At 38.3% G+C, this 25,102-nt stretch overlaps 1 protein-coding gene across 1 annotated transcript in view; it reads left to right on the forward strand.

The window, feature by feature from the left end:
- Nucleotides 1-19,402, forward strand: part of GPR176 (G protein-coupled receptor 176) — a 45,187-nt gene extending 25,785 nt beyond the window's left edge. The window contains exons 2-3 of the mRNA XM_074821535.1: nucleotides 14,639-14,891; nucleotides 16,485-19,402. Of these exons, the coding sequence (XP_074677636.1) occupies nucleotides 14,639-14,891; nucleotides 16,485-17,592 (1,361 nt within the window). The 3' untranslated portion in view covers nucleotides 17,593-19,402. The remainder of the gene's footprint in view (nucleotides 1-14,638; nucleotides 14,892-16,484) is intronic.
- The last annotated feature ends 5,700 nt before the right edge of the window (nucleotides 19,403-25,102 follow it).

Consider the following 25,102-nt stretch of genomic DNA (forward strand, 5'->3'; position numbering starts at 1 on the left):
AGATTCTTTTATAGTTTATTTTTAGTGTAAGCACACTGATGGTTTGGTTTTGGAACTTTAATGACAGTTTGGTAACATATTTGTGAGTAGTTTTTCTGTTACATGATGTGCACCATGTACAATGCTGTTGTTTGGGGTTTTTTTTACCCAATCCTGTTTGGTTTTTTTTCTTCCACAATTCATTTATCATATATTTTTGATGAGATTTGCTTGTTTCCAACACTAGTTTTATGTCTAGTTACTTATTTTAGTAGAACAACCCAAATATGTTCCAAATCCAAACAGTACAACTATGGGGTTTTTAGTTGTGGAATGATTTTGCATTGTATTTGTGAATGTATTTATTAAGTTGTTTTTACAGTCATTGCTGATGCAAATGAGTATAACCAGTGAAATAAAAGCTATCTAAAAATTCAAATAATCTTCCTCATAAATGAATCAAAAATATATGTTTTGAAGCAATTAAAATTTTGTCCATATCAAAGATAATAATGTGTGGCTAAAAAAAGCTAATTCTTCTGATAGCTTCTTAAAGGTTTCTTATGAAAGTTAGCAAAAACACTTAGGAAGAATTTAGTTTTTCATGTGCAACAGCTCAACTTGACTAAGACCAGGAATAGATGCAGACCTGGTTTGGACTGCCTCTATCTGATGCAGTATTGTTACTATGGGCTAAGGATACAAACAAGGTAAGGTTTCTGAGGAGAAATAATATATTTTATCCTGCTGAGTGGTGTAGCTGGAAAAGAGCAGCTACATGAGGTGAGAAGCAGACAAAAGAACTGTAAAATTGGGTATTGTGAAATTAAAAAAACCTAGTAACATAATAATGTGGTGCCCTTGGAGCAAAGACCAGTTTTTCTTTTAGGATGCTTTAATTGTAGCCTGGATTCTGCTCCCTGGTTAATTCCTGCTGGCTGCACTGGGCTCAGGGCATGTGTAGCTGCGAACAGTTGCTGAGACTATGTAACTGAGACCTTCTAAGCAGTTCAATATCATTTAAGCCTTTTTTCTTTATTTAAACTCCATCAGTGGGAATTATGTCCAAATTGCAAGGCACTGACATGTTTTAGGGTTGGTATTGGATAATACCAGTATTACTTAGAAGGAGGTTCCTGTTTAACAAAAAAGCAAAACTAAATTTAAACTGGTATTTTAAATTCTACAAGAATTTAGTGTCACAAAAATTGATGTGAAACCTTATGAAAGGGAAATATTTTTTTTATTTTTTTAAACAACTCTGATTTCAGCCCTTATTCTCTTGCACATGCTCACAAGCACAAACCCACATGTGTGTGTTCAAGTGATCTAGATTACTTGTGTGGAATGGGGAGGATGGCAACGAAATGGTTTTTGAACAGGTGTTTTAAACTTGTTACGAGTCAACAGTTACTATGGGAGAATCTTCTGCCTCAGAATCCTGCTTACTGTGAGTCTTAATTACCCTCTGTAATTCCTTGGAAAGGTTGCTGCCCCTTGTCTTTGTTCCATCATTCTGGGAATCACAGTTGCATCCTGTCTTCCTGCTGGAACAGGCAGGAGAGCAGTGACTGTACTGCTGTACTACAACCTCCTTGCCACCCTCCTGTACTACAGCACGAGTCCTCTGACAACAGGTCATCTCTGCTGTGGCCGTTTCAGAGCACAGGCCTTCTGGTCTTGATGCAAACAGCATGTTCCCCCCTGTTTACTGGTTTTACTGCTGTCAGTGGTGTCCTTATTTTATCAATACATGAGATTCTTTTAACCCTTGATTTATTGTTTTTTATAATGCTTTCACACACATCCACTTTCATTCATGTTTTATTCAGACTGATCTTAGTGTTTCTTTTGCAAATGTCTACATGCCTTAGGAAAGGATCCACGCATTTTTCATGTATTTATGTCACTAGTTGAAGTATGCTAAACACTTGGAGATAAAGTAACAAGAGCTTTTTTTTTGGCTCTGCTATCTTGGAAGACCTTTTGGATTTGCAATAGCAATTTTCCAGGGACTAGTAAAATATGCAAACTTAATCTTGCTCTTCATACTCACCCTGAAGAGTGAAAAATGTGTCTACATTTGTTTTTAAGATAATAAGGCTAATTATATAGCTGTTACTTAAAATTGAAAATTCTGCATCCAGGTAATGGAGTTACAAAGCTGAAAGGGTTTCATCTGTAAATGGATGCCTTGTAGTTCCTTTGTGGAAGAGCTGAAATTACTGTAGATTTTTGGCATACATTTTTGTTGCTACTTTGTCTGTGGAAGTCAAGAGAAATTGCTGGATTGTTTTTATTTTCTGTTTGTTTGTTTCCATATGGTGTAGAGAGATCTGAAACATTTTCACCTGCTGACAGTGGATGGATGATTCAGTACAAGAGAGGAGCGATCATAGAAATGTATCATGCAAGCATTCCCAACCATTGTGACATGGTAATTTTTGTAGGAAAGCAAAAGGGAAGAAGTGGATGAGAAATGTAGAAATATGAAAGACAGCTGCTGAAATATAAATAATACATGCCTTGGTTTGTTGTTAATAAGCAGAGGTCAATAATACAGTAACTAACATCTTGGTTCTTTGTGGATTTTGTGCCTGCGTCACAACAAGAAATGTTGTTTTGCAGATGACGACAGAGAACACATGCAAGAATCCTGGAAAGCTTTGCTAATGAGCATGTGTTTGTATATGTCTGTAGGAAAACACAGCAAGCTGCAAGTGATTTGATTACACCCACTTGCTGATTCGCCCCAATCAAACAAATACTGCCTGTGTGCAGTCCTCTTTGGTGGAAGAGGTAGGACATGCATATATGGTTCTTCTCTCTTGTTTCTGATGGCAGCTGCTGTCTTGTAGAGTTAGTTGTTTGCTACCTGTATCTTAAGTTCATTTAATTTTTACATGTGTGTGGCTATTACATGGTAGACCTTATCAGGTTATATATATGTAGCAAGACAATGGAATAATTTTTTAGTTTCAGAAAATAAACTAGAAACTAATTTTAGATTATGTTGTTCCAGCTTTGTATCAAGTTTTTTCATATTGAAAAATCATATTGATATCAGTTCAATTTTAATACACTAATAGACCTAAAAATTCCATATGTTAGCAAAAAAGATTCTCTTCAGCTGCATCTATCAGCAAAACACAAGTTTAAAATTTTATACTGCATGTGGATGATTGATGAAGGAGTTCGTGTCATCAACCCATGCTAGGTCATAAGCCCACACTAGGTCATAAGCCCACGCTAGTGCAAGGAAACATATGGCAAAGTTTTGTTAGTGTTAAGGCAGGTTTCAGTGTAGGGTATCTTCTGCTGTGCCCAGCAACTTATGAAGTTCAAATATGGATGGCTAATTGTATTTCTAATGCTAGGGAAGAAAAGGAAACTTACAGTAAAAATGACCATGTTATCTTCCTTTTCCAGTAGAGCAGTCATCTGGATTCTTGCAAGGTTAAAAGAAAACTTAAAAATTCTTTCCACACATCAAGGGTGTATTTGGGGTGAATGTTATGCAGTTTTACGGCTTGTCTTACTGTCAGAACTATTTTGTTGCTAGAGGGTGTCCAGACCTAGAATTTTTAAAACTTTTCTTGCTCTTAATGTCAAGAAACATTTCAGTATTTCTTCATTTTTTGTAACTGAATCTGGTTCCCCTCACTCAATTCTGGGCACTTGCATGTCTCTGGATTTTGCATCATCAATCCTGATTAGACGAGCTACTACCCACGGGCCTTGCTGAGGAGGTATAAAATGTGGATCAAGCTGAATTTCTGGCTATTTTAAATAAAAGGGAAGCGGTAAGCCATAATACTAATTTTTCATAGTGTTTTTTGTGAAGGCATTTGAAGGATGAATGTCTGTGGCCCGTTTCACTAAGCCCAATGCTATTCTGTGTTTAACAGTGCTGTCTTGCAGAGAATGGACCTGGGAACAGCAGTGTCTCTTGCTGTGAGGATTTTGAGCAAAGAAAAGGGAACTCAGTTATTAAAAGAGTGAAAGAAAGCAGACTGGAGAGTGGACACTACAGAAATCTTACAGTGGAGTTCTGTTATAGATGGGGGACTGTAGAAAAATGAGAGAGGGGAAATTTGGAGAGTCTCAAGAATAGTTTTTGTAAATGAAATGTTTGATCAACAAAAATTTTACTTCAGGGGTCTATATGTTTTAAGGAAAAAACCCCAACAAACCAAACACCCCCCCACCCCGCACTCAGTCAGGCCAGAAATGTCACCGTGATCTTGACAGTGAAGCACCTTGCCTGTCCTGAGGTATCCCATGGGAACACATCTCTTCCCTTTGGCAGGTTGGAATAAATCTGATTTGGCTCTGTAAATTCATATTTCTTCAGTGAAATGCCTCACTCTGATAACTAGACAAAATATTTTTCCATGTGATTTTTTTTTTTTAATAGTATTTGGTTTAGCGTCATACTGATTTTTTCAGTTTATTACTCATGGTGTTTCAGACATGTGTGTCAGTCCCCAGCTTGACTTTATTCTTCCCAGCGAGTTTTGTTTGAGTCCATTCATGGGGCTAGGAGGAGTGGAGAGAACCATTTATTATGGAGTCAGCTGTGGAGGGAGGAAAAAAAGCTTGTTTCTAAATATAACGTAAATTAATCCCACTGTGCAGGACGTATTAAGCATATGTAATTTCTGTTTGAAGACATCTGTGTATAAAGAATCAAGAGCAAATATGCCCAGCTGGTGACCTGGTGAATGGCTGCATGGCAAAACTATATAAAGAGTAAAATTTTGTTTCTGATAACCTGGCACTTTGGAGAAATGGAAGCACAGTCAAACTAATGCAGAAATGACATCAGATCTTTCTTAGTTGTATAAAGCAAAAAGAAGAGTCACAAGACTGTGGGGCAGGCCAGAAAATAATTTATGCTCTATGAAATAGCTGTTACTATGGTGTCTTTCAGCTACAAACTCTGTAATTTCAGCTGCAATGGAGGATGAAAATTGATCCTAATGGGTAGGAATTATTTTTTTTTAATCAAGAGTGCAAGATAGCCTCAATTACCAAGGAAAATACAAAGTCAGTCTTCCAACTACTAGTAATTACCACAGGCTTTTTAAATTGCGCTCCTCTGTTAAATATAATTCGTTTTAAATTGTGTGTATTTCTGCTTTTTTCCTCAATAAATAAGGCAGGGAAAATCAGCTAGTAATTGAGTCAAGTTGTCCAGTTGGTTGTATACTATTAGGCAGTATACATCTCACATATCCACTAAACTACAGTATGGTGCAGCAACTAATGTTTTTGGTAAGTTTTGTCTTAGTATCTTGAGTGAATTAATACTGGAAAAGTATTAGATACAGGAAAAATAATTTTGCATAAGCACAATGTTGTTGGACCACGTCTGTGTTGTGTTCTGGCCTGGTAGCATTTTGTACAGACGTGAGGGTAAAGGCAGGAGAGAGTAAGACTCTGAACAGCACAGGAGGTCGTCAGCTCCAGAGTGGAAGGTGGAAAGTTGTTCCTGTCTGCTGTGGATTCTGGAGCAGCTTACAGCCCAGGCCAAATGCTGGAGTTGCTCTAAACGACATGAGTTTTGCCACAGCCTCACAAGTGCAAAACTGTCAGTCTCCCCTGGATCTGACCTTGGCATGTCTTACAGAGAGAACAGGGGCCCTACAGGTTTCTCCTGGAGGAGCCTCGTAGGGACTGAGGCTGGCCCTGTAAATGAAGCAAAGTTGAGCTGAATCTGTGATGTGAAAAGTCGCATCTTAGTGACCACATCTCTGTAATGGCACCAGCATGCCTGCACATGAATTGCAGGTGCACATGGGCGAAGTCAGACAAAAAAAGAGCATCTGAAGAGATGTGTCTGGACCTACAGAGGTGGCTACAGGCTTTCTACAAACAAAGAGGTACTGGCAGATAGCATTGTTATTTAAAAACAAATCTTAAACATACTTGGTCCCTGTGTTAAGACTGCTATTTACAATTAGATTCAGCACAGTGGTCAGGGGAGTTCAAGTAAATCTCTGCGTTCTTGACATCCCGTTGCACAAGAAGTGCTACTATTGCATCCCCTCAGTCATTTCATGACATACAGGTTCAAAATTGCCCTTTTCTGAGTTTTTTATAAAACAAAGGGACAAAAGGTATTCCTCTTGTGCCAAGGATGATGAAGAACAGACAGATTGGCCGTTCAGAAAAATTACCTGCTTCACTTGCAGCCCAAGCCTTGTAGTGTTTTAGTAATATCAGACTTGCTCTCTGAGGATGACTGGCACAAAGCCTGGTGTAAGAAAGGCCAGATGGTTCACTAGATGTGAGATGTGATACTTGGTTGGCAAACAAGATGTAGGATCTTCAGCTAATGGTTTCATGTACATTGATGATGTGGACATCCAATATTTTTACCTCTTCTATATCTCTTTCCTTTATTTCTATTTCCTTCCTCCATGGAAGAGGTAAAAACATTGGTTCCCATGTCATGGGGAACTCTCATGGGGGTCATGTAAAGTCCTTGGCTTTAAAAATTTTTGGTTATATTTTTGCTGTAAGTAAAACAAGCTGGTCCCTTAAGCACTGTGATTCAAAAAGTTAATAACTTTGAAAAGATTTATATTCCTGTTATGGTTACAGCAGTAAATCTGGACATTCTTTTTTCAGATTTTAAATTTCCTAGCTTAGGTTTCAAAGGTAATGCAATACATTTGTCATATTTTCTTGACATGGGAACAATCTAAGGTCCTGAAGTTGCAGACACAATATTCTTTAAACCTCTTTCCTTCCTTCCTTCCAAGGAGCCTGAAGAGTTTCAGGTTCTTTGAGGACGACATCAGTTTTAAAATAGAGGGAGGCAAGGAATTCAGACAAGTCAAGTGTACTTGACAAAATAAGCGGGTTTGGTTATTTCCTTGATCGGCTGAAATGATTGTGGCGGCTGTTGAAGGACTGTAGTTTATTGAAAGGGAGAAAATGATTGTTCCTGCCCAGAAATTCTGTCCATTTAATGCGACAGTGGGTATGAAGAACTGGAGAATTATCAGTGCAGAGATACTTCTTATCTCCCTTCAGATAGGTATATCTGAAAGAAATACAAGTGGGTATCCAAGACCTTTAGCATGACGCAGTTACTTTAGAATCTCCCTGCAGACAATAATTTTATGAAATACTAAGGACAACAGAAAAAATTCACAAATGGAATTATATTAATGATCATTTCCCTTAGCCATTTTGACATTACAAATACCATCGTATCACACAAGTTATACTTGCTGTAAGAACAATTTTAAATTTCTTCATGTATGTTTTCTGACTTTACTCCATCTTCACAAGTGACAGTAGCTGCTGCCAGTGGATTGTGTAGGTAGGTGTTGGCCTTGGACTAGTCCTAGGCAATGCTGTAACAAAAGTCAATGACTTACCTGTTCCTGCAAGGGAATCTTCTGGTCACTTTCTTTTCTACCTTGTAATTATACACTTTCTTGGGAATGGAAGCTATGTAGACAACTATCACACGCTAAATGAAAAGGCTTCCAAGATAATTTACATCTGTGCTGAAACACTCTGCGGGTAACTACTCTGTACTGTGGAAATTCGTGCTTGATGTAGTTCAGTGGAACTGAGTTTGGTGACCAGAGCTCCATGCTGACAAATCTCTTAAGTAGTTATACTTCTAAGTCAATATTGATAATGTAAGTAGGAATATGTGAATGAGAATTCTAAGAATATGAGTGAGAAACATTATCCTAAAAATAAGGAGATCACCTGTTTTATGAAGGAAGGAAAATATTTGGTATACAGCAAACCTTGTTCCAGGATAGTTCTTTTGTAGCAGACACTTCGTCTTGGATATAAAACATTTGGTTGCACATGTACACAAACTAAAAATGGAAGAACTATGTTAAAAAACAAATTAAGTTATTGCCCACTCTTGAGTGCAACTGTTATTTTATCACTGAATTTTGATAGCTAGAATGTTAAAAAGGTTTGGATTTGGTTTCAGGAAGTTTGCTTTTTGTTTTTGTTTCATGGGTTTTTTCATCTATAAAGGCAACTCTGTCAGTCTGATGACTATATTTTTTTAAACTAAAATATACAAGAATTATAAAGAATTACAAGAATTTGGTCCTGCTTGAGCAGGGGTTTGGTCCAGATGATCTTCAGAGGTCCCTTCCAGCCTCAACTATTCTGTGATTCTGTGATAAAATTATGCATTTCTTCAAGCTGTGGAAGCCAGCATGTATCTTGATACATCCCTGTTCCCTCTGGAGGTGAATAAGTAAACAACATGTGTTTTAACATAAGAAGGGTTGCCAAAAATGTTTCCAGTGAACCGCTTTTTGAGTGAGGTTTGTCTTTTAACAGAGTAAGTTCTGCAGAAAACACCTTCCTCAAAATACCTCAGAAAATAATAAAAAAGAGTTTGAGGGTTGGGAATGTAATCGTCCTGGTGTTTCAACAAGAGAAGTTTTTCACATTGATCATGTTGACAGAACCTGTGACTTTTTCAGTGAGTTGTTTTTAATGGAAGGTTTCAATGGGTAAAGCCCAGTTTCTAACCTCTTCCATTGTTTCCTGCCTTGTTTTCTTATGAAGAGGGCTGCCAGCTCCTTCCCAGTGACACTTCAGGGAGTGTGAGTGGGGTACGCAGAGGCTCTCTGCTGGGAAGGATGTCTGGATCCCCAGAACCCTGCTCTGGATGGGAGGGAAATCAGCAAGCAGAAGACGGCAAGCTGTGAGAAGGAGGATTTTACTAGAGTGTGGACTTTGTTTTGATTCAATTACGCACTGATTAATGTTAACAAAAATGTAAGATGAACGTCATACCCAGCTAATGGATTGGGTTCCATGAGTTAATCGACAAAAAGCAATATTTCTTCTTTTTTTTGGATGACTGCATGGCAAATGCATTTGTTTTAGATAACAGTCTCTGGTTTCCATGGGGATTGTCCTTCTACTGGTTAAAGGTATTATTAAGAATCTTTCGCATTATTTGAATTATTGCTAAGAGCTAGTATTTCAAAACTATCTCAGCTCTTGATGCCTGCATCAACATTTTGTGTCTGGCAGTGAAATCCGAGGAGGGTGCAACTTGGAAAAGGAGCAAAAATATTTTTTGCTGCTTTGAATCAGACTAATGCACTCTGATAACATTTCATACTCAGAGAATGTTATTTCTTGCAGATACAATGAACTTGAAACACTGTAAAGGCTAGAAGGATGTCTGGGCAGCATGCTGTGTTGGATCCTCGTGTTTACTTTCTCAGTGCACTTCTGTGCAGCTTCATGTACTGTGTAGCTGCTTATCTGTGGTATTTCCCAATTAAAAAACTGTGGGGGATGACTGGAAACAACAATCCTTTCAATGTGAATGCAGTGGAATTTGTATGTAGTACATGGAGGTTTTATTGAATGTTGATAGTTATGATATATAAGAGGATAAAATGAACTCAGACCTTGTTTGCCAGGCTTTAAATGTGTTTTTGTTTCTAATGTGAAAAGAACTGCTTATCATGCACTGGTTACTTTTAATATTTTCTATTCTTCTTTTTACTTGGAGAAATTTTCAAAGGCATAGACAAGCTGGATACTTACCTCCTGCTCATTTGGTCTGTGTACTGACAAGGTTGTCAGCTAACGTTGGGTGTAGGAAGGGTTTTATCTAGACATAGCTCATTCTCTGAGAAGACCAAAGATACACTTTTCCTTTTTAAATTAAAAACACTTCATCTTTTTCTTTCAGTGGTGGAATTCTGTGCAACCAGTATGGGATTTGCTTTGTAATGTGATTTTTATAAGTGACACTCGTGTCCCAGACAGTATTGATTTACAGGAAATAGCAAGACGTTACATTTTCCTACTGCTTGTTCACTCCATGTACATAACCAGTACAATCCCATTATGAAGTTTGAATCCCAAGGTTGTGTAGCCCTAGACCAGTTATCCAGCAGAAACACCTCAGAAACTAACCCATGATAGAAAATGACAGCTTTGCCCACTGTGAGGATGTGCAACAGCCCAGTACAGTTGTAAGCCAGGGAGAATATTGATGTTAGACTAGTGTCTTTCATGGGTTCAACAGTGAATGACTAATACACACAGAACAGAAGAGTGCCTCTAGACATTGTGAAAAGATTCAGAGCACGATTGCTGTAATGCTTGTTCAATTGCCTTGTTGCCTGGAACATTGTTATTCCATGGAAAGGAGTTGCTGGGGAAAGATGAAGAGCAATGAAATGGGAAATGCATGCAGTTTCATTCTGAAGCTTCTTAATATTTAATGCTGTGCAAAGTTTCTGGTGTAATTTTTTTTCCTGAGTGGGAGGCTTTGAGGTGCATGAAGGGAAATCTTGATTTGAAGGCCTCAGCAGAAAGATCTACTGGTCTATACTGAAGCTGATCTGATTCATCAGAGGAGCTTATTAATATATAAATTACTCATAGTTGCATGTGGAAAAAGAATATTTCTTTGAGGGATATTCACTCATTAATTTTCCAGCGTCCCAAGTGGACAATTCTGTCTGCTTATTCTTTCTTCCCCTTTCAGGCTCTGACTTTATTTTGTCTGTCTGAAGAGTTCTTCCTCACCTTAGAACCGGTATTTTTTTTAATGCTTTATTATTTCCACTTCCATTTAGGATCAATCAACACCAGAGCTCATTTCATTTCGTTGTGACTCTCTGATGTATAAATGATAATATGACACAATTTGTAGAAGTAATTCAACAGTTGATAATCTGGAGTCTTGAATGAAGCTCATTTGTAGAACCCTGAAGAATAGTGAGGAGTTCTGTAGCAGCTTCTGAAGTATTAATGAAAAACTCTCTGATTTCTTTTATTTTTCTATTCTTCATTTATATTCATTCTAATAGAGGTGAAACTTGCTGTGGAAGTAAGGTTATAAAATCAATGCAATTCAAACTAGATGAAAGATTTAAATAAAAAAACCTGCAAACAACAAAAAACCCCAGCTTCCCTCCTACTCCAGGGCATTGTAATAATAAATTATTACTATGTGAGAAGTACTTCTTCAATAACTTGAGAGTTAGAGATATTTTTGAAAGTGAGTGGTTTGATTGACTGAGTATCTCCTGGCAATTTAGGAAGCTTTAAGTACAACTGATTGAATACTGCCTGTGGAATATATTGTCAAGCCCAAAGCACCTGACAAAACCAGATGATGATTCCATTCTTTAAAACACATCAGATGGTAAATACATAACTCAATATTTTGTCAGCTACCAAAAAGGAATTTGCATAAGACACATGGCACAATATATAGTAAATTGAATTCCAAATGACATTCAAGTATTGCAGACCTAAATGGTATGCCTGTGAGGAAGATTTTAAAGTTAATACCACATGCTTCTATTGAAATGGTGCACTGTTTTATCAAGAAGTTTTCTGGTATTTCTTGTTACTTGTCACTTAGTATACACATTGGCCATGTGAATAAGAGTATGATCTTGCTTGGATTTTATGTGGGGAACCATAGGAAAACTCTACTCGCCAAATAAAAGCTTGAGGTTTTTTTATTGGTCAGAGGAAAAATCAAGCCAAAGAACGGTAGTGTCAACAGAGAGAAGTGTAGGGGGCTGCAGCTGCTTTTTCATGTCTCAATCAGCAGCTTAAGATGCTGTTTTCTCCTGTCGTGTATATTTGTAGGTACCCTACAAAAACACTAACAAATCTGACTGCCTCATAAATCAATTACACTTCAACTCAAAAGAGCTTCTGGTAAGTGTCTACAATATATAGTATCAGCAACATGTGATGTCTGCAGTAAGAAAAATTTAACTTTTCTTGGAGGTAGGAAGCTAAACTCAACCCTGCATGCTGTCCAGCAGCAGCAGGGTGAATGGAGTTGTGTTAGCAAGCAGTATTTTTATGCTGGTAGATAGCTTTGGTTGATCTGGTGGTACTGCACAGTATCTCCAGGAGAAATAAAATTAAAGGAGAATCACATTTTATTAAGATGATACTGGCCTTTACCATGTAGTTACTGCTAGTGGAAAACAACTAGCTCACACGTGAGCTATGCACTGAGCACAGCTGCATAATTTGGCCAGTGCTGAGAATTTTACTAATTCACTAATGTCTGTCATTCAGGAGATTTTTTTCTGGTGTGCAGTAAACTGGATAACAAAGAGTGATTGCAGTATTTTTTCAGTATGAAAATTTGAACATAGTTTAATCAGTCTTGTGCACTGAGCTATTACATTATATTTTTGTCTTGGATTTGCTGTCTGGTAAGATGATTTAACGACTGTCTGTTGCTTAGTGTCTTACAGATAGAGAGGTATTTAATAAACTACATTAGAATTGATTAGCTAGGGGATAGTATCATCAAGCGATATGAATCTATGATATCAATCTCACTAGAGATTTTTCTCCATTAAAACCACTGCGAAGAATTACTAGGGGGAGTTGTATAAAGTATATTTGCTTCCATTTCTTTGTCAGATCATTTCATAAAAGGGTGAAAGCTTTCTGAAAATAACTCTGATGCCTTGTAAGTTTACAAAAACTACTTGTGAAACTTCCAAGAAAACTTTGCATATGTTTTTGTGCTGTTCTTATGATGTTTGTGTGACAAACTTTTAGCTGAGACATTAGGCACCTTTCAGTTTCAATTGGACAGCTTGCTTAGAAATACATGATCTGCATGTATCTTTTAAAATGTGTGCTTCTAACTTGCTCTGGTCACCTTGCACATTCACCTGCTCCCTTTCAGTTTTAACACACTCTGAAAGTTTGTATTTCCTGTTGCTGTCAGTGAGTCTTTGAATGCTCTGTCTGAAGATGGCACTAAAATGTCCAGGTGTTAGGTGCTGGAGCCTGAGCCAAAACGGTGTCTGTGCAGGCATGGGTGGAAAGCTGGGACCAGGTTACGTGATGTAGAATGTGTATGCCCTGCTCAGCTGTGCTAGCAGAGATCCTCCTGCCTCCTTAGCTCTGCACTAGTACATCTCCATCTGCTTGGGTACCACAGAAGGTGCCTGCCACGGTGTTTGATCAGTGTAAGAGTTTGCTGCCTCTTATGGGTCACCTGTCCTGAGAGGGGAATGCCAGAGTGAAAAAGACAGGGAGCAGGGAAGCCTGAACAGGACTGTCTGCTTCTCAGCACCTCTCCCTCCTTAAGATCACTGCCCTCTGCCCCTATAAACACAGGGGAAAGGGACTTCTCAGTCTGAGCAGACCAAGGAAGAGCTATTGCTGAGACAACATGTGGTGTAGTTCCATGTATGTTGGGTCCGCGGAGCTGAGTGCACTCTAGGCAGTTTGCAGCAAGTAGTTAAGTACCGGTGTGTGTGATTTTCACTACCAGCCATTGTGGGCTGACCTGTCTTTGGGAGTTTTTCTGCTCGCATAAAATGCACTTTGGGCAAGTAAACATTTCTGTGGTCATATAGTGGTTGTCTGCATTTCCTTCACCTATAGTATTGTCCTTAACTTGTATTAATTGGAAGTGGCAAAAGCTTTGAGAATTGTGGGTGTTCTGTGGCATTCAAGATAAGACTTTAATATTAAATTCATCTCCATTTTTGCACAGTTCTAGTAAACCTTTTTTTTTCCTGGTAGCACTCTTTTCTTTCATTTTAATTAAAAAAAAAGCAAACATCTTGCTAAAGTCAGGTTTTTAAAGGAGAGATAAAATCCTGGATTCTGAGTGTGAGTTTGCTGGCATCTTGGTATGCATTAGATGGGGCCAAGAGCTGCACGCAGTAAGAACACATTGCTTCATTTACTCTTGTACTGTTGTTGTGTGAGTTAGAATCATAGGGAAATTTACGATGGAAAATTTGTTAATTTGTTTCTATGATACGATATATCTTTCTGAGATCTGGATAGAGTAAGATACCATCATAAGGGAAAAATACTGTTTTAGCTAATGCTGGTTTCTCTCTGCACTTCTGCTTCACTGCCATCTATTCACCTTATTTGAAACAAATGTGTAGGCCTTGAATATCCAAAACAGTGGGTTGCATTCTGTGTGTACTTTTGTGAAGTTATGTGCATCAAGTCTTTCTGGTTTTTTGCCTGTCCCATTTGTTTAATTACATGTTACTATGTTTATATAGAAACAAAAAAGACATTTCTTCTGGATGTGGCTTCACATAGGCCTGTCTGTGCCATTGAAGTGGCCAGTGGAAAGAAAAGCAAGCTGCTGTGATCCACTTACGCACAGAGGCAAACAGATTAAAACCATACATTTAAATTTATATTTTAAATATGTTTATATTTACTTACAGTGTATTTTTATATTTAAAAAAGAATTATGCACTAATTACTAAAATATAAACACTTCAGCAAATTTCTGTATTTGAATATTCAGGGTGGCTCATTTAATGCAGGAGTCAATATAAGCATCTAAAAACATGGTTTGGATATCCTACTTAGGCATTTGCCTCTGAAATTCCCTAATTCATTCATTACTAGAAGCTGGGACGATTGGTAATTGTTTCCAGTCACCCAATTTATAAAGCCACTAGCCATTACAGACTTTTTAGTTTGAGCAGTGTGATGGTTCAAATCAGTGACTCCTGGCAAACTCCAAACAAGTATTTTTATTTGTGGTAGTAAGGAACATTCAAATCTGTTAAAATTATTGTTGTTGGGTTTTGAGGGTGGTTGGTGGTTTTTTTTTTTTTTTTTCTTTTTTAATCCTTCCTGTCTCTGCTCGCAGGTAACATCATGGTGCTGTGGTCAACTTGCAGAACATCGGTACTTAAATCTGTAACAAACCGATTCATTAAGAATTTGGCCTGCTCGGGGATCTGTGCCAGCCTAGTCTGCGTGCCTTTTGACATTGCTCTTAGTGCCAGTCCACACTGCTGCTGGTGGATCTATACGATGCTCTTCTGTAGAATTGCCAAATTTCTGCACAAAGTCTTCTGCTCAGTGACCATCCTTAGTTTTCCAGCCATTGCTCTTGACAGGTAAGAGAGCAAATTTGCCAGGATCCTTGATCTTTCATTCTTTTTTCTCCCTTTGAAACCCTTTTCTCCCTTTCATATTGGTCTTGCTCTTGTTCCAGTGCTTTGCTCACAGTGTACAGCTTCTTTCTAGAATGTATTGGGATAAATGTTCTTCTCTGTAACATTGAAAACCTTTCTTTTCAGTTTACTCTGATGTCTCTGGACATTTATAAAGGACTTTGAGTCTACAGATTTGTCTTCAGAGAAGTTTTTATCGTTTCTTTCTTTCTGTTAATGGCTGTTGTTCAGTAATGGAACTTGAAAGTAGACAACTGCAGACTATAGACAAGGTGCACATTTTTAACTGTGGAAGTTGAAAGACATTGCCTATTAGAAGAATTTACCAATGCCTGAGGTAGATTGTCCATCAATTTCAAATTTCAAATGTAGATTTGTTTAAAAAAAACCCCAAACAATATTAGTACAACCAGAATTAATTCAGAGAGGTTTTGTATGTAGAAGATCAGGCTAAAAGAAAAGTGGCCCTTTGGACTGTCTAATTTTCTGGATTCCATTCATCTTGCTTATTAATATTAGCAGTCACTGATACCACCTAAATGAACAGCTCTATCATCTTGACAGTGACTGGAAGTTAGATATTTTTGGGAAGGATAGATACTGGTTTAATACAGGTTACATTACTAAAACTGTGGATTTATACATGTTAGGTAAATTTATTGTTAATCTGTTATCGTGTCTCACCACAGAATACGTTAGCTCTACAAAAACAAACTGTATACCTAATAGAGTGATATGTCTCTTACTTTAATGTTAATGTCTTGACAAATGTATTTTTGTGATCTTCCTCACAAAAAGCACAAACTGCTACCACTTATAACAATAAGAGTAAAAGGATAGGTCTCTCATGAAAATTCTGTGAGCTTAGAAGTGCACAGTAGTAAGCAAACAATGAATCAGTGCCTGAAATTTGAAGTGCATGTCAGAGATGCACTTTTTTATTTTTTTTTTAATGCACAGAAGTTTAGTGTTTGACTACTCTTTTGCTCAGGGCCTTGCCAACCAGAGCTTGTGCAAAACAAAACGCCATTGTACTTCCAGTAGATGGGTACATGTAATTTGTGACCAACAGCTTTTTCCAAATATCCAGAGAAAAAAATCTGTCATAAAGCAGCTTTTCAAATTAACTGTGAGTCTGGCCTTTTACTGCAACATATTTATGCCTCCATCATGTTTTCTGAAATTTTGTGCTGTATGCGATATACTGTCCAGTTTACAAGTAAGTAAATGATGAAATCTTCAAAATAATGTTAATACAGATTAGCCAAAGTGATATAGTCCCAATTATTGAAAGAATTTTTCACCACCGATAATGTGATCTTGAAGGTTTTTTTTTTTACAAACAGACCTGCAAAGGCAGACCCTTGTGGTTTTTTTATCTTTCTCATAAGCAGGTAGTCAGTTGGCAACCCAGTTAGGGATTTGGGGCATTATGCTCAGACAGCTCCTGAGAGGCTTCTCATAAGCACTATGCTCGTTATAGACTGCAGCCTTTGCATTGTATCAGTTGTATTTTTTTTTTTTTTTTCCTAACAGGTACTACTCTGTTTTATACCCTCTGGAAAGAAAAATATCTGATGCAAAATCCCGAGACCTGGTTATCTATATCTGGGCCCATGCAATAGTGGCCAGCATTCCAGTATTTGCTGTGGCCAATGTGTCTGATATTTATGCCATGTCCACCTGTTCTGAATCTTGGAGTTACTCCCTTGGCCACCTGATATACGTCATCATCTATAACATCACCACTGTGATTATACCAGTGGCGGTGGTATTTCTCTTTATGATCCTTATTCGCAGGGCACTGAGTGCCAGCCAGAAGAAAAAAGTCATCATAGCTGCCTTAAGGACCCCTCAGAATACAATTTCTATCCCTTATGCCTCCCAGCGAGAAGCTGAGCTTCATGCTATGCTACTTTCCATGGTTATGATATTTATTTTCTGCAGCGTCCCCTATGTGACTTTGGTGATTTACCGCACCATACTCAATATTTCAGATATTTCAGTTTTCTTGCTCCTCACTGCCATTTGGTTGCCCAAGGTCTCTTTGCTGGCCAATCCTTTGTTATTTTTAACTGTAAACAAATCAGTACGGAAGTGCTTAGTGGGGACATTAGTACAGCTGCACCGAAGGTATAGCAGGAGAAACATTGTCAGCTTGGGTGGTGTTGCAGATGCTAATCTGGAGCCCAGTGTCCGTTCGGGGAGCCAGCTTCTGGAGATGTTTCATATTGGGCAACAGCAAATCTTCAAGCCAACGGAAGATGAGGAGACTGAGACCAAATCCATTGGCTCTGGTGACTTTCAACAGAAAGAAATTCCTACCACCAGTTTAGAGGTAGGAGTGACTTCGGTTCACAAATTTATACCACAGACAATTGCAGACTCTGCAGCTCAGGTGGCACCAGCTGTGCCCACAGAAGCTGATATGGTAAATGACAAGTATTCCATGCAGTTTGGTTTTGGACCCTTTGAGCTGCCTCCACAGTGGCTTTCAGAAAACCGAAACAGTAAGAAGCGACTCCTGCCTCCTTTGGGGAATACCCCTGAAGAGCTAATCCAGACAAAACAGCCTAAGTGTAAAGCAGAAAGAAAAATCAGCAGAAACAATAAAGTCAGTATCTTTCCCAAGGTGGATTCTTAGTAAGAGCAGGAGCTTTAAGTGACAGAGAAAGGTCACCTTCTATTATATGTGTGATCCCATGGATCTTTGTTATGCTGAAATTTGTTACAGGCTGATTTTTTTGGTGCCAAATATAATTTAAACAAACAAACAAAAGGGAAATGTATATACAAGTGTTCCTTATTATTATGTTTTCATGAAAATAATATATCAAAAGATGATGATTCTTAGTTTTATCTGTGAAATCCCTACAATGATACCTGCCTGATTAACTTTGAAAAAGTACATATGGCTTTGGGAACACTGTATGGCTGAAGTATGGAAATACAGCAGTCAGTTTGCTGGGAAACCTCATGTTGTATTAAAATGGACTGAGTATCAAAGTAACTTAATAGTAAAGACTGTAGGGAGCAGAAGACAGATGCAAAATGGGTAAGTAAGTCCTAACCTCCGGTAAAGAGACACAGCAAGGTTCTGCACATTTCATTAATGAAGTAAGATGGACTATTAAGTATATCTATTTTCTGTTAAGCCCATTTCTTTTGATCAGTGTTAAAAATAAAACTTGCTGGACTTTTTGCACAAATTAGTTACCCATTATCTGCCAAACATCTAAACGTTTTTAAGACCTAAACCATTATTTTTTGGCTTAAAACTTCAGCAAAGCCAAGGATACCCAAATTGTCATGTGTGTCAAACCTGAGAAAGACTTTTTTTTTAAAAAAAACCCCATATATTCTTGTAGTTTTAAGTAAAAACTGGATTGGAGACCATGCAGGACAAATCCTGACTGCAGTAAACAAGTATGTATGTGCCAAGGGCATAAATAGAACACTTTGATCCTGTGATAAAGGGCATATACAAATGTCCCAATAGTGTAATGTATGTATTGTGTAAGTAACCACGGGGTCAACCTGAAAACAGACTCATCTGCTGGTGCACACTGCCATTTTCTTATGGGAAAGCTAGCAAATGAAAGAAATGGGTCAGAAATGCTATTAGCCTTGTACTGAACTGCTGAGTGAGGAAGCTGATAACAGACCCCAAAAAGCAAGGTTTGTTAGTGCCGTTGCTCACTATTGTCAGAGGTAGGGAGGTTTTCCTTCTACCTTCACAGATATAGATACCAATCATCCTACTCCACTTGTCTCACAGAGTAGACCACCCAGTGTATGAACACGAGACTTTCAAATCTGGTGCCTAATTCCTGAGTGAATCAGAGTCATGTCATCCCTAATATCAGCACACTAGCCTTTCTATGAGAGTTCAGGCATTGTGCTGCAGCTTGCCCCCCTGCATCATCACAGGCATGTTGTCTCGTTTATACTAAGTGTGAATTTTAAACTGTATCAGTCTGTTAGATGACCTGAAAGTATTGTAACCCTGGCATTTTAATCCTTGTTCAGTTGCAAGTAGTCTTTCCTTCTTCCTTATCTGCATTCACTGTTGTCTTTGTGGGTAGTTTCTTAAAAGCACAATCTAGTAACATCTGTGTATTCCTTGTGGTTTTCCTGTACTTTAGCCCTTTGGTGCATGCTGAACCTTTATCTGTAGTTACTGCCTGTTTATGAAAGTAGTTTTCTTTAAAGCATACTTTTAAAAGGACAAGGTGAAGAATCTTGCCAAGTTCACAGTAACATACTAAATCCAACCGGTTAATGTTAAAAGTGAGAAAAAATTTCTGCCAAAGCAGAATTTGGAGATGTACCTGTTCTTCCTTTGACATGTTTGAAGAAAGTCAGCAGCTTATGATGGCTCCAAGGTGGTGGATTTCTACAAGGCATTAAAAGCAAATGTTTTAATAAAAATGTATTTAAAAAAAGCTTATAAATTACTGTGTAAATGATGTCTTTCTGCATTTCCTCTTTGGTTTCAGTGCACTTCACTTCTTGCTAGTTCAGGAATGTCTCAGCTTGGGAGTGAGAAGCAGTCTTCAATGGGTCCAGATGGGTGGTGGGAACCCCAGCTGCCCTGCTGCTTAGATACAGAGATGAGAAGGCAGACATAGCTTGCCTGAAATCAGACAGAAGAAATATTCCAGGAAAAGGTGTTCCTTCTGTGGCAGAGGTAGAGAAGTACCATATCAGGCATTTTAAGTGTTGATAAAAAGTAATTTAATGGAGTGTTTGTTTTTCCAGTTAGTGAAAGAAGAGATGCCATTTAAAAAATCCTAAAAACCTCAAAAGCAAAGAATGAGTTATAGTTTCCATATGAATTTTGGTTAATTTAGTACTTATGGCCCACTTACATATAGATACTGGCAAAGTCTCTGTGATGAATGAATGTAGATAAATGATTCCTCAACTCCTTTGAGGAAAGCAAACTTAGTCTTAGTTTTGTCCTTTTCAGCTCTCATGTTGCATGAAATGCCAATGATAAATTCAGAGAGCCAAACTGCGTAGAATTTAGTTTTATCATATCTGAAAAGCAAGGGGTCTGTGGTGGTTTTTGACTGTTAAGGCAAAACCATCTTTTTCTTTCAGTGAGGACACATGTAAAAACTTGCTTGTATTTTTTTAGCAGATTGTATCTGAAGACATTGAAACCTTTCACCAAGGAATTAACTAAGGTGGTTTAAAGAATTATTTGGGAATGTTTTGGTTTAGTCCCTCTTTCAACAGTTTGTCCATGTGAATGTTTAAGGGAAGTGGAAAAAAATACACAAAAGCACATCTTTGCATAGAAAAAACAATCTCTGTAAAATTCATAATACGGTCTCTGAGCTAGAATTGTCTTCAGAAAACAGTAATACAGGCAACTCTTTATGCAAGATGGAGTATTTGACTTGTAGAGTTTGATTTTTAACTTAATCTAAGACAGGGTAAAATGTTCTGCAGCATCCAATATGAAAAAAAAAATCAAGACTTGTTTTCTTCTTTATCATCACATTAAAGATAAGCAAAAGTGGAGGGTGTTTTTTTTTGCTATGGTGGTTGTTTTTAACTGCCACAGGTGTTGGTACAATAAATTTTTCTCTCCAGATTATTGATGAAAGAAAGTGAAGTGCAAGGCAAAGCTGTGGAAATTGAAGAAGTGAAAGCCTAGGGTAATTTGGCCTGTGCAGATAGATTTAAAGGCTAAATCTTGCTACTGGAGAATAAACTTGAAGGAAGGAAAGTTAAAACTCATTATTATAGCACTTAGGGGGGGAAAAATAGAAAATGGAGCTCATATTAAAGGAAGAAATCCTTTCAAAAGTATGAAAAGACTGTGGGGACAATGTCAATTTACTGTTTCTAGATATTCCCAAGAAATATAGTTGAATTCAGACAAACATCATGTAAAAATTAAAAAAAGAGGAAACCCACACAGTCCTTGAGGGCCAAATAATGCTATATTGGTTGGCTACTTGGCAACAATGTATTTTGCATAATGGGTAGACTTCCAGAGAAAAGCAGTTGTTTTCCAGAAACTCTGTATCTACTTCATTGGTAACAGATACAACCCTATATCTCTTCTATTCTGCTCCCTGATTCTGGGGATATAGCCAGTGGACTGTATCTTGAAGAACGGAGAGGTTAGCCAGGCGGTGGTTCCAGATCAGTAGGACTGGCTCTTAGCAGCTCGTTCTAGCTAAACAGGAACTGTCCCATAAGCTGCCTTGATGGTAACCAGCTCTGGGGGTGATTACATGTCCCACAGAACTCAGGTAGTTCCTCTCATTCATGTCACCTGACCTTGCACTGCATAATTTGATAAAGAAAGTAAACATCAAAAAAGCAAAATCTCTGCCTTCTAATCTTATTTGATATAAGTTACTGTGTAATTGTGCTTTAACCTACATAGGAGCCAGTATGAGATAATCAAGGGGTTGAGGTTTCTTTTTTTTTTTTTTTTTGAGTTTAAAGGACTCACCCTCCCCCAAAAGATATGGCTGAAGTTGTTGCTTGCAAACTTAAACATTCTTACCTCTTCAAAAGACTGCTTCTTATTTTGGTTAAAGTGACTTTCTCTGTGCAAAGTAGGGATATTAGCAGGATTTCTAAACGAATTATAATGATGTCTTTAACTATCAAACTGGGACCACAGGGTTAGTCACGGCAATCTTCAGTAATTCGTAATTCAAGGACAGTTTAGGAATACATAACACAACAAAACAAAACATATCTTGTAGAAAATTGCAGAACTTCAGATACAGATGCTTGCACTCATGAGCAAGTTCATTCCTCCTCTCCCACAGAGGACACAGAGGGGAAACAGCAGGCACCAGCCCGATATCATCTTTGTTCCCTGTCTATTTTTAAGCTGCTAAAGCAGCCAAAGGTGATGAAGAATATACAGAGGCTGATTTTTCTGATTGCTTTCTTCAGGGACAGCAATACAAGAGTGGGATGCAGAAGCATTCTCCATCTCAGTGAAAGCCTCTCTGTACATGCATAGGAGCAGTTCTCTTCCTTCTTTCTGTGAGGAGAAAGTGGACTATTTTTTAAAGAAAGCATAAGAAATATCAAGTTAGATCCAATTCCTGAATACACATTTGTTAGCACAAACCAGGGTTTCTCTACACAGCTGTTCTGCATCCTGAGGTTCCCTTGGCTAAACATAATGCACTGAGATGGTGATTTACTCCAGAAAACTCCTTTGTGCACAGTACTTACCTAAGCAGTAGTCTATCTTCTTTGCCTCAATTTTCTGTAAAAATAAGCCCTCTACTTTTGCCTGGATCATATCCTAAGCGGGAGGAAGGTCCTCAGACACTTGTAGGATCTCATTCTTCTGCTCCCCTTGCACCTGTCCAGTAGCAAACCCCAACACACTGCACCCTGCAGCACTGAGGCATTTCAGCACAACACAATTTCTTTCGATCTCCTGCTTCCTAAACTCTGCTGTTTTCCAGCAGAAGAGGATGTGGCAGCATGGAAGACAGTCTTGTCAAGGCAGGACCTTTCCCAATGCAAGTCAAAGAATGAAAACCTGGATTTATTAAGAACAATGGAAGTTCTACCATTGACTCTGGACTTAGCATTTTAGTTTAGCCTCTCCTCCTCAGCTGACAGGTTACTGTGCTGTATCACTATTGCTGATGGAGCACACTGCAGAATTCTACTCATCCTCACTAAGGGCTTCTGGAAAAGTTGGAATAGGGCCCAAAATTCCTGCCTTTTTGCCCTTGACTTGGCCAATCAAAAGATATTAATACATCATCTACTTGTCTTTTTCAAGAAAAGGGTCTGTTTATTCTCCTAACATTTAGGGGAACTAATATAATGAAAATTACCTGTGCTTCTCCTGATCTGAGTACTAGAACTGTTACAGTGTACCTTACAAATACTGCCTGTAGTAAAGTAAAGCTAGTTCAGATGAGTACACAAAAGAATATTAAAAATATCAAAGACAAATAACTACCAAGCATTAAACAAAGTCTTGATAATTTGCTCTCCAACCTGTATGAGACAATGAAAATGTTCTGGCTACCTATTTATGTATTAAAATGCTGTTCAGCAGAGGAGTATGAAGGTAAGAGTTCCCTATATTTTCCCCCTCATTTGTGTTTCTTCTTGATTGGTTTAGGGAGAAAAAGATAAATGAATTCTGTTACTATGGTGACTGTGTTCTGAGTATCAAGACAGCTTGTCTAAATGCGTCTTCATCATGTTGTAACCTATCTTTTAGAATGAAAAGCACATCTTGGAGTGTTGTGCCCTTCCTAGACACAGAAGTTTTTTTCCAATTCAGCACCCCCTTTTTTTTTTTTAAATCATCATACCCTTTGTTCTTTCTAGTTCAAACTTCGTTATAAATACACCTGTAACAGTTTTGAGATTCTGTAATATTTAATGATGTTTACAAAGTTCAGTCCTCTTATTGAAGATGAATGGCCCGATATGTAGGATTTGAGGAGAACTCTGTGAACCTGTGCTTTTCTTCTGTGGGTCTTCTAGGACACATAACACTCACAGATCATAAGATCAACTGTGGTTTGAGATATTCCTGCTAAGCCATTATTCTCAGGTGTGACCGCCTCATTGAAAACCTTCACTGATTCTGTATGGACAAGCAGCAGTAAGGAGCCTATTCCTGCACTACTTTCAAAGGAGTTCTATGTCCGTTTGTTACCAAATGCAGAGCTGGACACTCCTTTCATGGGCTCTTCTGAGGTTGTAGGCAGTCTGTAATATGGGAAGGTGATAGCAAGTCAAACTCTGTCAGCTGTTAAGCATATATACTCTACTGTGGAAATAAATAAATATTGGGTAGTTATACCTAGCTGACTGATTTCATACCTCATTATGCATAGCTGATATCATTCCTAATACAGCAGAAGCCAGAGTTTAGTTTAGCTAGTTCTAAACTATATTGTCCATTCTGCTCTTTTCTCCTTGTCATTACTGGCCTTAGATACTCAACTTGTGGATGTAAACAATCAGTCTTCTATTCTTGCTTCAAATCATGACCTGCACCATCTGGAAATCACCACACATTCCAAAGACCACTATGGTATTGCATGAGCAATTGCAGGATTTACGTTAGAATTCTAACATACCTGGAGCTCGACATGCTTAGGAAGGAGGCTAAAATACACGTGGTTCACCACTGTTATTTTCTGTATTTGTCTTCAGCTCTTAACTGTAAACCACATTGCATCATTACTACACCAAATAATGAGAAAAATTGTTCTTCTCTTACTGGCACTTCCAGGAGTGTGACAGTAAAATGCCATACACTGTAGGCATCAGTAAAAACTCTACTGCAGACAGTGAATACATGCCCTCAAGAAAGTAAGGTTTTGGCAGAATAATTTGTCAGTCAAAACCTTACTTTGAACAAGATGCAGTTTGTTTCTTCAAACCGTTTCTTGTAAATTTTTGCCACCAGTGAAAACCTGATTTTAACATACATGGGTATCAAAGGAAGTTGTAGGGGCCAGTAACTGTGTCCAGTTTTTACAAGCTAATTAGAACACAGGAATTAATCCTCACATCCTATTTAAACGTAGAAAAGGCGTAAAAAGGGATGGGATTAGAAAGGTACTTACACTCCCCTTATTAATTAAATTCCTTATTAACAATGAATATTCAGGTAAAAAACTGATCACAGTATTAGTTTTAACGAGTTTATTTAAAAGTTGTTCAACTATCGTTTACAAGTAAACATGACACAATTTATGCAGGAGATTAGACAAACAGACTACCAAAAGAAATAATTCACAGCATTGATCTATCGTTTAAAAGGCTCAATACAGTAACTATTTTTTTTCCTGTTGGATTAAACACTGGATCAAAAATTGTTCTTTTACTGAAGCGGGAAAGACAGCAGCTATGAGAATTATGCCACCACGAGGAGGGTTTCAGGCCAGGCCTACAACACGCTGGCCACCGGGCTGTAACGGTGACCCCACAGGGCAACCCCCGCCCCCCCCTCCGGGGCCCCGCGGGAGAAGCGCCGCGCGAGGGGCGGGCGGCAGCGCCCCCTGCCGGGGACACCGGCCCCGCCGCTTCTCCCGGGGCTCTGGGAGAGGCGGGCTGAGGCTCCGTACCCGCACGCCCTGAGGCCGACCCGTCCTTCAGGGCGTTATTTCCGGGCTCAGGCT

Source organism: Strix aluco, chromosome 4 (assembly GCF_031877795.1).
Source record: "Strix aluco isolate bStrAlu1 chromosome 4, bStrAlu1.hap1, whole genome shotgun sequence".
Classification (NCBI taxonomy): domain Eukaryota; kingdom Metazoa; phylum Chordata; class Aves; order Strigiformes; family Strigidae; genus Strix; species Strix aluco.